Raw genomic sequence first — 18,556 nt, 5'->3', positions numbered from 1 at the left:
ACGGCGCTGTTTCGTTTTTCAATTGTATTGGACATCATAGGCGGATCCAAGGGGGGGGGGGGGGGGGGGGGGCGGACGCGGCGTACGAAGTGGTTGTCAAAGCCTTCAAAACCACTAAAATTGTGGCGCTTACGGGGGGGCTTCGCCCCCCTGAACTCCCTAGCAGGGCTTTGCGCTGCACCCAAATATTTCAATATCCCAACCCCTAACCCGAAATCCTGGATCCGCCACTGGAATTCATAATAATTTGTATATTGTGATACAACCTTTATAATGAATGCTCCATTACCAGATCTAGAGTAACGTATTAAAAAACTAATTTTACTTCTCTTTTAAGCGACGACAATCTCGGTGTGTTTAATATTATTGGGTTGTATTTTTTCATGTTATTTAGGTATGGTACGTTGTCGCATACATATTCTAAGGCACTAGTATTGCCAGGAAACACTACACATAGTCGACATGTGCCTTGTAACGCGTTACACTCAGGTGGCGTCAAATATGATGCCAGTTACGATAGTTATCGGATTTTAGTGGCCAGGAACATGATATTGTGTTTTATAGCATTTTATGATTCGTATTGTTATGAAGTTTAAGTATACCTATAAGTATAGTTTAAGTGAAAATATCGTGCCTTATGTGATTGAATAACATAGTGAGCTGTTTTGTTTAACTTCGATCTTAAAGCTTTGTTTTCCGATTTCCTTCAGGGACATTCTTGTGTTGTTAGTTGTTACACATGTATAACTTGTGATATATTTTTATAACTTTATAGCGCATGCTTTTGTACGTTTTTATGCTAATCAAAGGTTTTATATCTTTATGTTGTTACGTTTCATATTATTTAACCATTACACGCGTGTGTTATTTGTGTGTTATTTGTTAACCCAAAGATCTGTCAATATTTACCGAGATTTTCTTGAACCTGTCTGTTTCCAATATAAACTATGCGATTGCTCCTTATTTCGTGTTTTTATATCAACCGTTATATGTATTATACGATAAGTGTACGGATTTATAAACTTAATAAATGCATACAAGTTACGTTTTTATGCATGTTCACTGACTCGTACCTACTATTATTAATCCTTTCCCATTCAGAAGCAAAGTGAAAATGGCTATGTGAAAACAGCATCAAACCAGAACAGCCTGCCAGTAACTCGCATCTGTTCAGGTTTTATGCTGTTTGCTGCTCATCAGTATATAAGGGTTGGAAATGAAGCCTTTAAAACTTGAATCCAGTAATGAAGGCCTTTTATTAATTATTACTTTCTTAGTGACTATAAATGCGTCAAAACACGTATCAAAGTGGTAAAGGGTTTAAACGAACACACTGTTCATGTGCGCTGAACATTTTTGAGAGAGAGAGAGAGAGAGAGAGAGAGAGAGAGAGAGAGAGAGAGAGAGAGAGAGAGAGAGAGACAGAGAGACAGAGAGACAGAGAGACAGAGAGAGAGAGAGAGAGAGAGAGAGAGACAGAGAGAGAGAGAGAGAGAGAGAGAGAGAGAGAGAGAGAGAGAGAGAGAGAGAGAGACAGAGACAGAGAGGACAGAGGGACAGAGACAGAGAGACAGAGACAGAGAGAGAGAGAGAGAGAGAGAGAGAGAGAGAGAGAGAGAGAGAGAGAGAGAGAGAGAGAGAGAGAGAGAGAGAGACAGAGAGAGACAGAGAGAGAGAGAGAGACAGAGAGAGAGAGAGAGAGAGACAGAGAGAGAGAGAGACAGAGAGACAGAGAGACAGAGAGAGACAGAGAGACAGAGAGAGAGAGAGTCGTTCGATTTTTAATTGATACAAGGACGTTAAATGCAAAGTAAAAACTACAAGTTATTTGATTTGAAAAAAAAATCTCCCTTTTCCAGACCAATGGTCGATTGAAAACGAAGCGAATAACGACCAAAAGTCACTAACTTAACCAATGATTTGTATTTCATTGTGTATATACAATAATACAAAAATAAAGTGTATATTTCACTCAGCTCATTTTAAACATTTTTCAAGTAACGCTTTAATACGTTTTACCGATTCCACAGGCTAATCAGGGACAACATTTTCCGCCTAGACTAAGAGACTTTATTTTGCAAAAGCAATCCATGAAAGCGGAAAGTGTGGCCTCTTATCAGCCTGCGCAGACTGCACAGGCTTATTTATGACGACACTTTACACGTATGGATCAAGCCCTGTTTCCACAGAGCAAGGCTCAATTACATATAAAAACTATCGATACATGAATCGTCTGTTTCAATGGCCGAATGGTTTAGCAATGAGACTTTGTGGCTTTTAAGCGAACGGTTATAGTTCGCACACTTTTTCGTTGGATGTAAAATAGCTTCACGCTGAATATTCATTTTGAAAACGCAATCCTGCATCCCTTTACGGTTCATATTAGCACTTGCAGAATTAGATTGTTTTTTACGCTATACTACACAAGTAGACAGACAACTAAATTATCTGCTTGTGAAATAGAGTCCAATGTTTGATGTTGCACGTTAAAATAAAACAATTCTAGGCATTCATTAGGGCCTAGTGGCGGGAAATTTTCCGTGTTTAAAATATTTTTTTCGAGAGAATGATACCGAATATCAGTATGAATCGCATTAATAGCATGAAATACATTTACATAGTCCTTTCAAAGACTTTCTCAGAGGTCATCTAGAGAACTTACATTACGTGTAACATGATGACTTATATTGATAATACACTAATTAAGGTTATTTACATAGTCATTCAAGTTCATGGCCAGTGACTTAAAGGATTGATTTTGTTTATTTAGCTGAAGCGATACTTTGTATAGATAGAACACCACCTAACGTAGTCACAAATAGACTGAGATTCAGCAATAAAAGAATTCGAAATGAGATCCATTGTTTTACACAAGACGCGTCTTGATGGAGCATCAGAGTAAAGAAATGTATTTCGGACCTCTACCGGCATCTCAATTCAACAGGTTTCTTCTTGAAATGGGACCTACCAATTCCTATCACGACTTACATATCACATTAGTTACTGTGGGTTTAACATAATGAATGCCTTCAGATGTTGCGTGATGGCAGGTGATAATTCCATATGAGAAAAAATGGTATACTCCACTCCAATACAGTACATTTATCAATTTCAAATCCTGACTCGTTACCTTCCAGAGATAATCCATGATGACCCATTATTTAGACTAATTCTCAAATTTTTCGACTTATCCGGCGGAAAAGAAACATAATGCGACTCCTTGACCACTTATGGCGCCCATGGTAGCAACCCCGGTAACATTTCAATATTTGACCATTTTGATCTAGCTAAATTAGATGTTTTCAAAAGCTTTCCAAAACAGTTTGATTTTTTTTAAATATCTCTCGTGGAACAGAAGTAATGACAATTTTCGTCATGAAAATGTTGTCGATTTATAAGAATACGCAAGCGAATAACTAAAGTTTATTTATATATAAGCATAAAATATATATATATGGAATATATAAATAACCCACATGTATAGTTTCTCCTTTGTAAAGTGAATATTGGTTTGTATATCTCGGTTTGGTAGATGGATGATAAGTTACGATTTGCCATACCATTGATTCGCTTCATATCGATTCGCCGCGGTTCAATTACGACGCACACGTATGGTTTGTAGCGATTCGCCAAATGTGTATAACAAATCTTCTTACTTTTTAAAATCAAATATAGATACATTTGATTGATTTTGCACTTAACCTATTCACTTAACGTTCAATATATGAGCTGCAAAAACTATATTTCATAGATTAGAATTATTACCATGAAAATTTATACCATACAATGGCTTTGAACTGAAATGGTAGATATAACAAAGAGATTGGAACCAGTCTAATATTTGCATGGTAGTTTTGGTGAAAACAAATGCTCTTTAATTGTGTTATGGTTATTGTGGTTCCTATGTGCACAATGTTGATTGTATTATTTAATTAATTTGAAAGATTTACAAAAATACACCAATCTCGATTCAGAGTTGTCGTTCCATGCTCGTGCAAGGGATTGAAATTACATAAGAAGGTCGCCGTGGTGTAATGGATATGGTGTCCGCCTAGCGACCGGGAGGTCACGGGTTCGATCCCCACCGTGGGAGCGTTCTTTAGATCTCCCCCAAAGACACCAAGTACTGGTTCTAGGCCCAGGAAACGGACTCGAGAGCGTTTATATAAGCCTTAGGCTTTCGATGCAATCGAGCTAAAATAAATAGGTTTAAACTAACTAAGAATTCGAATTAGTATATTGTGACCTTGAGAAAAGGAAAGTTCAACAACAACAACAACTTGACATGTGCGAGACATTTAAATTATTCTCTGTTATTTTGATTTTGACAATGTCATGCAGACGTACCGAATCCTTCATATCAACCATGCTGGCTATCAAATATGTATCGACAGTAACTGTTGAAAAGCATTTAGCGTATTTTGAAAGCATGTGTTATTTTTTAGTTGCAGTTATTTCGGATAATTCGATTGTTCGGATAGATTTTTGAATGAAGTTCATTCGCAGTTGACCAAAAACCTTTTTCAGCTCCTGCCCTTTTTCTGCTAACACTTAAACTGGTGACTGGTTTTGGTGCAGAAACAGAATGAAAATGTCATGGTGCAAGCTTTACGCCTTACGAAAGTTCTCCACTGCATTGCCTTCCAAGCAGCAATCACTGGCCAGATTGAATGAAATCAACATTCAGTTGCTGCCAGAAACTCTTCATAAACAGGTGCAAACAATAAATGGCCCGCTCTTTGCTGCATTTTTCTGTGTATTTAGCTTGTTTGTACAATTTGCTTACAAAGTTTATTAGTTTCACCATAAATATTTTATATTGGTTAAAATTGTATATGCTTATTGTTTAGCTTGGTCCCATTTCTTGTTTTTATGCACCCGGTAGGATGGCAAATAGCAGTTGAACTGTCCGTCAGTCAGTATGTGTGTATGTCAGTCTGTCCGTCCATCCGAAAAAAACTTACACGTTGGCCATAACTTTTGCATTATTGAAGATAGAAACTTGATATTTGGCATGCATGTGCATCTCACGCAGCTGCACATTTTGAGTGGTGAAAGGTGAAGGTCAAGGTCATCCTTCAAGGTCAAATGTCTAATATATGGCGTCTGGCCATCCGTCCAAAAACTTTAACATTGGCCATAACTTTTTCACTATTGAAGATAGCAACTTGATATTTGGCATGCATGTGTATCTCATGGAGCTGAACATTTTGAGTGGTGAAAGGTGAAGGTGAAGGTCATCCTTCAAGGTCAAATGTCTAATAAATGGCATCTGGCTGTCTGTCCAAACACTTTAACATTGGCCATAACTTTTTCACTATTGAAGATAGGAACTTGATATTTGGCAATGCATGTGTCTCTCATGGAGCTGAACATTTTGAGTGGTGAAAGGTGAAGGTCAAGGTCATCCTACAAGGTCAAATGTCAAATATATGGCGTCTGTCCGTCGGAAAACTTAAACATTGGCCATAACTTTTTCAATATTGAAGATAGCAACTTGATATTTGGCATGCATGTGTATCTCATGAAGCTGCACATTGTGAGTGGTGGAAGTTCAAGGTCAAGGTCATCCTTCAAGGTCAAAGGTAAAAATAAAAATAAAATAATTTTTTGCAAAGCGGCGTTCTCATGAAGCTGCACACATTTTTGTGTCATTTTAGTTTAAATACCTGTATACTATATAACTACTACATTCAACTTTAAATGCTTATTTGTGATAAGTATGACTGATGGAAAAAAGAACATTATGCCATTAAAGCGGAAGAATAGGAGAGCACCCATTTTAAAAATAAAAACCAAAAATGCTTTCTTATTCATAGAAAAAAAAAATAACAGGACAACCATGTGTATCAGAATCACAAGGAGTTGTTTATTGGTCAGTTTGAAAATTATTTCATGTCTGAAATGATTTTACAAATAGTATTTGAAATCCAAACTTCATTTACTATGAATGGCTAAGGTTTATCTGTTTGAATTGTAAATAAGTTGATTTACAAGAATAAATTAAGATAAATTGAATAACATTTTTGAAAAACACTGTTTAATGTTTACAAATTGTTTAATGTTAAAATATTGTATAATTACATTAATCCTGTTGAAAATGGTGAAAAATCAAACAAAACAAACATACAGTGAAACTAACGTATATTATATGAATATATATTTCAAAGATATTCAAAGAAGTAGGCAAAGTCAGTGAAGTGAAGCAAGATAATACGACGGGGAGCAATTCCTCTCCTTTGGAACAAGAGGTGAAGGTCGTTAGATCCCTGGACTCAGACCAGTTGAAACTAGTTCAAAGCCATTTGAAGAAACACAATCTATGGGATAAAAATGTTCCACTTAAGCCCAATATAGAGTTGCAATTACCCGAATTTGAAGGTTGGTATTGAAATGTCTAATATTTTTTTATTGAATAGAGAAGTCTCAATTGAGTTAGAAAAAAAATTTGGCACATTTTTAACCAGGTTTTCCGAAGGAAAAAACTGGTTATTAGATTGGCGAATGCGGGCGGGCTGGCTGGCTGGAGGGCGGGCGGAACAAGCTTGTCCGGGCCATAACTATGTTGTTCATTGTCAGATTTTAAAATCATTTGGCACATTTGTTCACCATCATTGGACGGTGTGTCGCGCGAAATAATTACGTCGATATCTCCAAGGTCAAGGTCACACTTTGAGTTCAAAGGTCAAAAATGGCCATAAATGAGCTTGTCCTGGCCATAACTATGTCATTCATTGTGAGATTTTAAAATCATTTGGCACATTTGTTCACCATCATGGGACGGTGTGTTGCATGAAATAATCACGTCAATATCTCCAATGTCAAGGTCGCCACGACTAAAAATAGATTTAAAAAAAAAAACAACTTACAAAGGGGGTTAATTTTGTTTGTTCATTTCAAAAGTTCAGTTTGAGTTTTCTCCCTTTATCAGATTTTTTTTTCACAATGAAAACCTGGTTTTGTGACAATTTTGTCCCTTGTTTAAAACATAGTTTCTGTGTGTGTGTACAGACTGCCATTAATTTGAAAAACTGCAGCAAGTCATCAGTGTGCATGACTGAATACATTTTGTTTTTAATTGTATATAGCACTGTGCATTGTATATGTATTAAGTGTGAATACAATCAATTATTTCCTGTTTGTCCAAGTGTTGTTTTTATTTGTTGATTTTACCATTTTCACATTATTTCATGTTTAGTCCTTAAGAAAGACAGCCATTCCTGAATATAGCTATTCTGCACATAATTAGTTTTCCACACATATCTTTTCCTAATATTTAGGCATAAATGTTCAAAAGATATAAAAGTACTGTTTTAGTTCGCCTTTTGCACTTCAAAGATTTGTATGTTAACGAGAGAAAACAAAGGATGATTGTTGTATCGTTTTGTTTTCACATAGGGGATGACATAGGGAAACATTTCCGCAGTATTGCCTCACAGCAAGTCGACAGCTACAAGGTATTACATATGAGCTTCCTTCTTGGAAAATTGGGCTAAATGCATATGCGCAAAGTGATATCTCAGATTAGCCTGTGCAGTCTGTACAGGCCAATCAGAGATGACACATTTCTCTTTTATGTCATTTTTAATTTGTAGGGTGCTTTTCTAAACTGAAACTGTATTAGGTGAAAAATGTCATCACTGATAAGCCTGTATGACTGCAAGTGCTAAACTGTGATTACTTTTTTACGCAAATGCATTAAGCCCAGTTTTCCAAAAACGAGGCTCGAATGTAAAATATGTTTAACTGTTTTCTTATGTACAGCTGTGGGTAATAAGCACTAAGTATTCCCAAACCTCCTTTAGACAGGTTGTATTATATTGTAATTACATTGTTTAAGATGATCACTGCGTTTTCAAAGTGGTAGGTACTGTCCAGTGTTTAAGGTAGTCAAGCTAAACAATGATCTTTTTTGTAGGTACTTTTTTATAGTACAACAATTATGCATGAAATAATCATATGATTGTTAAGTCAATAGACCAAGCAAGAATTCATATATTAAACAAAATGAAGAATAAAAAGGGAATAAAACAAGAGCGCTTTAATGATGACTTATGCGAAAAACTCTTCTGTTCCCATATCAAATCAAGGCTTAGTATAAACCCATAAGAACTGTTACTATATCTATATTAAAAAACATGACAAATGACTGACAAGCATAACACCTTGACAATTGATTTGGGTTTATGCATTAATTAAAAAATATAACAATTTATATCTTTATTTAATGAAACAAGAAACAAAAGCAGGACCAAAAGTACTTTGACGTAGCTCTTAATGCAAATTAATTTTGTTGGGAATACCAGTGTTCAACTTAATACTTAGTACTTGTAAATACTGTAGTATGAATCTGTAATAACTGCAATACAATAAAACTCTGCAAAGTATGAATTATTTGTTTAATCATAAGTGGTTGTGTAACACCTTCATTTATTTGCATAACTCACAATAGGGTGCATTAAGTTTGGACTGTTTAGTATTTTTCAGTTATTCTCATGAGGTGAAACCATTGTTTATAACTGGTATACATGGTCATTTTCCCAATAACGCAAATGAAATGGTAAATTGCCCCAGGCATTCAGGGTTTATTACTTAAATTGGGTCATAAAAATGCATGAAAAAGTGATGCAAGATAAGCCATAACAGGAGAGAGTTATGGTAAAATAGCGCTGTAAAATATACTGTCCGGAAATTTAGAGTCATTAAATATAGACAAAACCCCGTATGTCAGAAAATTATGTCAAGAAAAATAAGAATTTTGGCTAAAAAAGGGGTTGTCTGAAAACTAATTACAGTACCGATAAAAAGCTGAAGTGAAAGAATGTAAGTCATCAACAAATGTGCTTCAATCTATTATGTTTATGTTTGTTTCAAAAAGGCATTGGCACAGCGACTCTGTGGCTGTGAAATACCAAGGAAACCTGCAGAGTGGGCTCTTATGCCAGGATGGGTCCGGTATGGGGCAGATGGGATACCAGAGCCGGTAGAGTACCCACCTGACGATGTCCTTGTGTTTGACGTGGAGGTCGTAGTTGAGGAGGGAAATTACCCTACCATGGCAACAGCCGTGTCTGATAAATACTGGTATGGGATGTTAACTAAAATTTACATTTCAGACCACAAATAAGCTTTTGGTTGTTAGTAAAGATGGATTCAGAACCTATGACCAGTTACACATATTTTTTACATCCCCTAGGTATTCTTGGTGCTCTGACTATCTAGTGGCAGATAAGTTTCGCTGGGCTTCAAAAGGAATCGAGCTTGATGACTTAATTCCTTTGGAAACAAGGCTGGGGTCAACATCTGGGATTTCTAGTACGCCACGCCTTGTAATGGGTCACAATGTGGCATTTGACCGGTCCTTTGTCAGGGAACAATATCTTTTAAAGGTTAGTTTTGATTAAACGTTTAACTGTAGAAATGAGATTGGATAGTGGGATTCACTGCAAAGTAATATGACAACGCTTCACATATTCAACTACAGTCCACTCTCGTTATCTCGACATCGGATATCTCGATATTCTCGATATGTCGAAGTAAGCTCAATGTCCCAACTTTTTTCCTTCTTTATCTATGTAAGTAAACATCGCATATCTCGAATTTCGTTATGTCGAATTATTCGATATGTCGATATAAAATTTTGTCCCGAGTCCAGATTTTACATGTATTTACTGTGATTTATCTCGAAGTGCGAATAACTGTCCCAGTGTCGGAAAAAGGTGCGAACATTTTTCTTTGATCACCGTCCCGCTTAGCCCGGCTGCTCCCGATACTTTGCGGTAGGAAATTGATGTATCATCGATTGCATCAATGATCACACGTGTGTAATGTCGTTAGCCATCATTACTTGAGTAAGGCCTGTCACTTTAACTGCAATTCATACACAGCCTGCCGAAAGGCCAAAATAGTAATTGTTTTTACAAACAACATTCCAAAATGCATTGAGTTATATTTTTGCGTATATAAAACGTAGTAAAGATAATAACGATGATAAAGACAAGACTTAAAATGGTTTTTCATTTGTATTTGATCCTGTACTTATAATCTATTGCACTTTGCATTTCAAACAACAAAATGTACATGTACATTTCAGTATTCCTGAACGTGATTTACGCATGTTCAGATGGAAAACCCTCGTCTTGATTGGAGGTCAATTGCATCATCACTTTAAACAGCAACATAACCAGATGTTTACTCGACAGTCTAGAAAAATTATTACCGCATGTTTTCATACAATTCTGTAATACTTAAAACGTCATTTTAAGCATTAAAATAGCAAAATTAATCGTGCCTCGTAAAAATGCGTATACATGTATATTAGGAAGAGAGTATTATGCCTCATGTTGACGGCTTTGTAAGACCGCTTAGCAGGTAATTATATGTTAAAAACAAGGTAAAATTGCGTCTCATTTTCGTTTGAAAACGCCTAATCGGATATCTCGAACTCTCGTTATCTCGATATTTTTTCATGTTCCCGCCGACTTCGAGATAACGAGAGTGGACTGTATATAATATTTTTCCAAAGCAGTGTTATGGGTTAGTTGGGAAGTAATCTGAAAAAGGTGTGAAAGTTCCTGGTACAAGGGCCAATTATGTCATGCAATTTTATTTTGATATTTTATAACCAGGGCTTCATAATAATTTGGTTTTATAGAATCTGTTAATGACTAAATTTTATCAGGGACCATGCTTGCTGCTTTTATTGTATTTTTCGTCTACAGGAAGGCTTTTCTTAGCGAAAGTCCAGATTAGGCTGAAAGTGCAGTCCCTTATTAGCTAATCTTGGTCAACATTTTTTACACATGCATTCGACTTCATTTCTCCAGTGTGTGACTCATTTAGACAATTTTTGGAAAACAGGAAAATAATCAATTGTATCATTTTGTTGTATCATAGTTTGCCTTTCATATTAGTGATTCAGGTATAAAACATTAACTGGCTTTTTTGCAGAAATCGCGGATGCGGTTCTTGGACACCATGTCGTTGCACATTGCTATATGCGGCTTGACAAACTTTCAGCGTGTTCTATACAAGGCAGCTAAGACTGACAGCTTGACAAAACCAATCCTTGACTATAAGCTGAAACAGAAGCAATGGGGTTCACTAACTGTAAGTGATTTTGAGCCTTTATTTGGGAAAAACTGGGCATAATGCATTTGTGTAAAGTGTTGTCCCAGATTAGCCTGTGCAGTCCACACAGGCTAATCATGGACGACACTTTTTTTCAACACTGGATTTTGATTTTAGAATAGGCTTCCTTTAACCCTTTGCATGCTGGGAAATTTATCGTCTGCTAAAATGTCGTCTGCTGAATGTCTAAAATTAACATTTTCTTCGATTTTTTTTCAAAGAATATTATCACAATAGCAAACAGTTTGGATCCTGATGAGACGCCACGTTTTGTGGCGTCTCATCTGGATCCAAACTGTTTGCTAAGGCCTTTAAAATTCAGCTCCAGCGCTTTAAGGGTTAAATGATAATACCATAAACATGGAAGTGTTGTATTTAATTAGCCTGTGCAGACTGCACAGGCTAATCTGGGATGACACTTTATGCACATTTATTAACCCAGTTTTTCAGAACAAGGCTCATTTGTTAAAACATGATGTGCTGTGTTATACTCTTGGGATTGTTTGTTTTATTATTAATTTTGGTGGTTTAATTTCTGCCATGTTTGTTAAAACTTTGCCAATTGGGCCAAAAATGGCCTGCCTTAGGGATTACTTGTTTTTATTATAAATTTGTTCGGAAAACTTTAAAATAGTTTCTTCTTTAACTGCAAAGCTCAGAGGTTTTATATATGGCATTTAACATCGTTTTTGGGTCCAAACGCGAGTTTTTAAAGATCACTTGCTTTGAATCAAATCCAACACTGCTGTGGGGGTTTATTGTTTCCCTTATGTGTATATTATAGTGAAACAATTCTGCTCTGAAACTGCAATGCACAGAGAGGTTTGATATTTGGAATGGAATATGGTGTAGGGGTCTTCCATTTTATTTTTGCAAATAATGCCCAAGGGAATTTCACCTGCACTGGGTGGGTAACTTGTTTTAAAAATATCCCTGCAGAGTTTTAAATGGTCGCAGTCTGTTGAAACAACTTGCCAATCGGGGCTTCAAGTGTCCATATATGGCTTTAGTGAAAAATTGTTTACACTCTGGAAGTCATTTTTTGCATCTTTATGAAATTTGCTCAGAACATTTCATGTATTAACATCTCGCACAAGTTCGAAAAGATTTAGGCACCATCATAAAAGCTGCCCAGAACAGATTACTTCCCTGAAGTCTCAGATAAGCAACTAATGGTCTATGGCCTTATTTCCTGTTGCATTAAGTTCCAAACTTTGATGCGTAGGGTTGGGGTCAATGTCACCATTTTGAAAATTTTAATTATAATGCACATCTTCTTTTGTGCAAAGTGTACAAATACATAGATATGCTTTTCATGTGAATCATTAGAACCATCTTCACTATAATAAAACATGGTTTTATAAAATAAAAAATACAAGTGTGTTAGTGTATATAAGAATCGTTGTGGGAAAACTGGGCCTATGCATATGCGTAAAGTGTTGCCCCAGACTAGACTGTGCAGTCTGCATATGTTTATCAGGGATTTGCTTTCCGCTTGTATGAACATTTTTGTTTGAAGAATGTCTCTTCTAAACAAAAATCTAGTCTAGGCGGTAAGCGTTGTCCCTGATTAGCCTGTGTGGACTGCACAGGCTAATCTTGGACAATACACACATGTATGTGTGTACTTTGCAGAGTGATGACTGGAAGATGATAAGTTCCATGAACAATCTGTCTGACGTGCACCAGCTACATGTGGGTGGTGAGAGACTGGACAAGGACCCCCGCAACATATTCTTGGAGGGAACCATGCAGGACGTGCGGGACAACTTCCAGGTAAACCAAGGAACGTTCCTGTTGTGTTTTTTAGCTCACATGAGCACAAGGTGACCTTTTGAGATTGCCTTTTGTCCATCATGCGTCGTCAATATTTGCCTTGTTGACACTTTAGAGGCCACATTTAATGTCCGATCTTCATAACTTGGTCAGAAGATTTGTACCAATTATACCTTTGACAAGTTGGTTGAAAAACATGGCTGCCAGGGGGGTTGGGCATTTTGCCTTCTTTAATTAAAACCTTGTTAACACTCTAGATTTATTGTCCAATCTTCATGAAACTTGGTTAGAGCAAATGTTCTAATGATATCTTGGATGAGATTGAAAATGGTTCAGTTCTGTAAAAAAACATGGTTGGATGGGGGGGGGGCATTTTTCCTTATACAGTGGAACCCGGCTTCTGCTTTATAGGGGAAATTGACTATTTTACTTTCAGAAGGACAATGCCTTATGGGGAAAAACACTTTCAGCAAATTTATATACCAGAGAGCGGCAACGACTTAGCCTTTACAATACAGAAACAGTCCTATACAAGTGTGTTGATCTTTTTAAAGTTCATTTAATTGTTAAACCGACTATTGTAGGGTGAAAAGTTATTTTCCCAATAAGACATGTACACAGACCAGACTTTTTCGCAAGATATCCCCGATCGTCGACTTTCCTACCCCATATTTCTCTGACAGCATCTCTGACTCTTTGATCAGTTTGATTTTGTCTTCTAGAGACATTCCATGCGCCTTTGCTTAGAAGAAGGTTCACACATATTAAGTCTTAGTTATCTTAATTGCCAATTTGAAAATCTAAATGAATATTTAAATACAAATGCTTCCAGAACTCTGCAAATCACAATTTTATATGACAGTAAATCAGCAATTGTAATAAACAATTCAAAATTATATAGAATAAATCTTATTAAAATTTATCACGGCTTTCTACATCAAAAACAAAACACACTAAAGAATGCTATGTTTGTTATCAGTTATTATAATATTATCACTTCTATTGATCACTATGTATATCACAGGTAAAGTTTCTTTAAATTGTTTTGCGATTTTTACAGTTTGCAATATTTTCAACCATTTTATTAATTTCACGCGTCTTTAATCCACTATTCACAAATTTTTTACTCTAGGTCTGAAGTGCAATAAACCGGTCCTGACCGGTTGAGATAGGTACTTTTACGTCTGGAAGGACCCAATTTTGATTCAAATAATGACGGGTATTTGGAATTGAGGGGAATCCGGTCTTGAGGAGATATTTTACGCATGGTTTTTAGCCGGATTTTTTTCGAAAAAATCTCGGCTTATAGATTGATGTTGTCGGGCGGGCGGGGGGGCGGGCGGGCGGGCGGGGTGGCGGCGTGCTCGAAAATGTTAAAGTTCTTATTTCATGGTATAACTTTGGTATGCTTGGACCTAGAGTCTTCAAACTTGACATGAAGGTTGGCCAGGATTAACAGATGACCACTGGTCATTTCAAGGTCATTCATTTGAAGGTCAAGGTCACTGTGACCTTCAATCTAAAAAATGTTAAAGTTGTTATAACTTTGGTATGCTTGGACCTAGAGTCTTGAAACTTGACATGAAGGTTGGCCATAACTAGTTAGTAACCACTGGTCATTTCAAGGTCATTCATTTGAAGGTCAAGGTCACTGTGACCTTGAATGTAAAAATGTTAAAGTTCTTATTTCATGGTATAACTTTGGTATGCTTGGACCTAGAGTCTTCAAACTTGACATGAAGGTTGGCCAGGATTAACAGATGACCACTGGTCATTTCAAGGTCATTCATTTGAAGGTGAAGGTCACTGTGACCTTCAATATAAAAATGTTAAAGTTGTTATAACTTTGGTATGCTTGGACCTAGAGTCTTGAAACTTGACATGAAGGTTGGCCAGAACTAGTAAGTAACCACTGGACATTTCAAGGTCATTCATTTGAAGGTCAAGGTCACTGTGACCTTGAATGTAAAAATGTTAAAGTTGTTATAACTTTGGTATGCTTGGACCTAGAGTCTTGAAACTTGACATGAAGGTTGGCCAGAACTAGTAAGTAACCACTGGACATTTCAAGGTCATTCATTTGAAGGTCAAGGTCACTGTGACCTTGAATGTAAAAATGTTAAAGTTCTTATTTCATGTTATAACTTTGGTATGCTTGTACCTAGAGTCTTCAAACTTGAAATAAAGATTGGCCAGTACTAGAAGATGACCACTGGTCATTTCAATGTCATTCATTTGAAGGTCAAGGTCACTGTGACCTTAAATGTTAAAATGTTAAAATTGTTATAACTTTGGTATGCTTGGACATAGAGTCTTCAAACTTGACATGAAGGTTTGCAAGCACACTTAGATGACCACTGGTCATTTCAAGGTCATTCATTCTAAGGTCAAGGTCACTGTGACCTTGAATGTAAAAATGTCTGGATTTCTGTGTAGGTATGTGAAAGCAAAACAATAAATAGTATTATTTCATCTAAGTTTATTTTCTTACATTTGATAATGAAATTGATGGAAACTTCAAACAATATGTTACTAATTTGCTAATAAAAAAATTGAGATCAAACTTTCCTAATTGTCAATTCAAGTTCATATTTGTGACCTTAAATGTTATTGTTGTTCATGTATATGCATGCATTCAAAACATAACACAAGGTTTGCTCATGCCTTGAAAAGTACTTACATTTCATTTTGACCTTTGAACAATATTTCAGTAATTTAAGTATTGCATTGACAAAAACACGAAAGGTACTTTCCTGTCATTTAAATCAAAAATCCGGCTTCAATGCGGTCATCTCCAACCGCGGAACTCTTGTATAGGGAATAAAATGGGACCCGACAAATTTGGTTTAGAGAGAATTCCAGTATAGAGAGGATCCGGTTTAGAGGGTTTTCACTGCATAGCAATAGTAAAACCTTGTTAATATTCTAAAAGTCCCATTAAATGCCAAATTATACTCATAAAACTTGGTCAGAAGTTTTGGTCTAATTTTATGATGTCTTGGATGAGTTGGACAATGGTTTCAGTCTGTTGAAAAACATGGCCACCAGGAGAGGGGCATTTTCCTTTGTATGGCTATTGAAAAATCTTTTTAACTCTCTAGAAGTCACATTTATGGTACAATCTTTTTGAAATTTGGTCAGAACTTTTGTTCTAATGATAGCTTGGCTGAGTTAAAAAATGATTATATTTTGTAAAAAAAATAGGGCCCCCAAGGGGCTGTGCATTTTTCCCTATATGGCTATTTAAGAACCATGTTAGAAGTCAAGAAGTCACATTTTTTTCCAATCTTCATTTAACATGGTCATAAAATTTGTTCTAATGATATCTGGGCTGAGTTTGAAAATTGTTTCTGTCCATGGAAAATGGTTTCAGGAACATCTCAAAAATTGCTGAGAGCTGTTCAGTTCCCTGAAGGTGAGCGACCGCGGGCCTCTGGCCCTCTTGTTGTTTCAATTTGTTGCACTTCTAAAACCCTTTGCTACTCAGATATGCATTTGACCTATTTGTAGTTCTAATAGTTCCTTGCAGGCTGTTCTGACTTTATGCTGTTTGCATATTTCCATTTTATTTTTTTTTCTCAGTGGAATTGGGTCATCAGTTTTCCAGTCATAACACAACAGTCAGTTAACGTACAGAGTTTTCAGTTGGTAGATCAGTGGACTACAAATTCAAGGACAGTTTGATCTCTTGCATGGCCATATAACATATATGCAAGTATTGGTCCCTGGTCATTTTCCTCAGATTTACCTAAGGCAGTTGTCAGTTACTGGCTTGTAGTACTGGTTAACTAGCTGTCAGAATGTGTGAATTGGTTAACCGACTGCTGTGACTGAAATACTGTTAAAATAGGCATGGCAAACAAACAAAACCATTACTAAGTTGTGCAGTAAATGACCACTGCCTTAGACTCCCACATATGTAGCTGACCTGGAATGAAAAAACCCACAAACAACGGACTTTAAGTCCAGCTATCTCCTTAATAGTCTGCAAATTCGGAGAAAACTCTTTGATTATTATGCTTCCTTGCCCGTATCAGTTGGATGGTTGAAAGGCTCATTCAACAGTGTGTTGCATTTCTGAATGATTACATTTGATTACTCTATGTACATTTGTATTGTTATTGCTTTGAAGTGTAAATGATCCAAAACTCATCAGCTCACTTAAAAAATACCAATAAGTGTTTTCAATATTGTAATTTTTAAGGTTCAATCTGTAGAGCTGGATAGAGAACTTGGCAGAATGGTGCATTTTACTTATAAAAAAAAAAAAGAATATAAACCATCAAAAAGAATTTTTCTATTAAAAATAGATGTCTTTTTTGACATTTGGAATGGGGCCCGCTTCGAATTTGACAAAACCCCCCTCCCCCCACATACTAAATTGCTTTTTTTTAGAATAACAAAAACTAGTTAGACTCAACCAGAGCTCCAGATAAGGATTTAGTTGAAAGGGTATGTTACCCCCTGATATTATTGTTAAAGTGTATTTTACTCCCCTGTTTCAGCTATAAAGGGTACTTAGGAATATTGAGGGGTATTTTCTATTTCCACAGATAACTGACATATTACATGGCATGTTTAATCTAGAAATATTATTATTTATTTTTTATATTAATAAATGCAAAGGAAAGAAGTTAAAATGATGATATGAACAGACTTTCTTTAAAATATTCCCGCATGAGCCGCTGGTCGCTTAAAACGTCCCTTTTTTAACCACAAAATGATGAGCCACCATTTTGATTACAAGCTTAATTTGATTTACTTACTTTTGATTCAAAGGTTAACTTACACTAAAAACTCAACTGGATTATTGGTTAAACCAGTTACATACTTTCATCGATAAAAAATACACATTAAGATTTGTATTGTGTAATGTTGTTTACCGGGCTAATTTTTAATGCGTTTTTAGCTCACCTGATTTCTCAGGTGAGCTTTTGTGACCGGTCTTTGTCCGTCGTCGGTCCGTCGTCCGTCCGTCCACATTTGTTTGTAAACGTTCTAGAGGCCACATTTATTGTCCGATCTTCATGAATCTTGGTCAGAAGATTTTTTCCAATGATATCTCAATTGAGTTCGAAACTGGGTCATGCTGGGTAAAAAACTAGGTCACTAGGTCAAAAAAAAGAAAAACCTTGTAAACACTGTAGAAGTCACATTTCATGCCCAATCTTCATGTTACTTTGTCAAAATGTTTGCCATAATGATATGTTGGTTGAGTTCAAAAGTGGTTTTGGTCCTTTGAAAAACATGGCCGCCAGTGGGCCGGGCAGTTTTCCTTATTTGGCTATAGAGAAACATTGTAAACACTCTAGAAGTCACAATTTTTGCCCAATCGTCATGAATGTCGGTCAACACATTGGTTTTATTGATATCTCGGACGAGTTCGAAAAAGGTCTAGATCGGTGAAAAAACATGGCTGCCAGTGGGCGGGGCATTTTTCTCTATACACTTCAACACCGTTATTTCGAAGTCGTCGGGACCGTTAAAAAAACTTCGGATTAACGATAATTCGAAATAAACATTTGAAAGAAGACTACTTGGATTCTGTAAAAAATGAAACGTTGTGGAATTCACATTGTTCGGTTACACGCTTACTGAAAAGCGTAAACTAGTCAGATAGAAATAGAGTGCCACTTGTAACAAACGGAGG

At 36.3% G+C, this 18,556-nt stretch overlaps 1 protein-coding gene across 2 annotated transcripts in view; it reads left to right on the top strand.

Moving 5' to 3' along the window:
• The first annotated feature begins 4,320 nt into the window (after positions 1-4,320).
• Positions 4,321-18,556, top strand: part of LOC127877548 (DNA polymerase subunit gamma-1-like) — an 83,250-nt gene continuing 69,014 nt past the window's right edge. The window contains exons 1-7 of one of the 2 annotated variants that reach the window (XM_052423508.1): positions 4,321-4,714; positions 6,171-6,381; positions 7,399-7,457; positions 8,879-9,084; positions 9,197-9,389; positions 10,951-11,109; positions 12,766-12,906. In XM_052423508.1, the coding sequence (XP_052279468.1) occupies positions 4,586-4,714; positions 6,171-6,381; positions 7,399-7,457; positions 8,879-9,084; positions 9,197-9,389; positions 10,951-11,109; positions 12,766-12,906 (1,098 nt within the window). In that variant the 5' untranslated portion in view covers positions 4,321-4,585. The remainder of the gene's footprint in view (positions 4,715-6,170; positions 6,382-7,398; positions 7,458-8,878; positions 9,085-9,196; positions 9,390-10,950; positions 11,110-12,765; positions 12,907-18,556) is intronic. The other variant, XM_052423509.1, reaches the window with a different exon arrangement.

The sequence above is a fragment of the Dreissena polymorpha genome, chromosome 4 (genome assembly GCF_020536995.1).
Source record: "Dreissena polymorpha isolate Duluth1 chromosome 4, UMN_Dpol_1.0, whole genome shotgun sequence".
In the NCBI taxonomy this organism is placed as follows: Eukaryota; Metazoa; Mollusca; class Bivalvia; order Myida; family Dreissenidae; genus Dreissena; species Dreissena polymorpha.
Note: the sequence above shows the minus strand (reverse complement) of the source record. Positions and strands in the feature narration are given on the sequence as shown.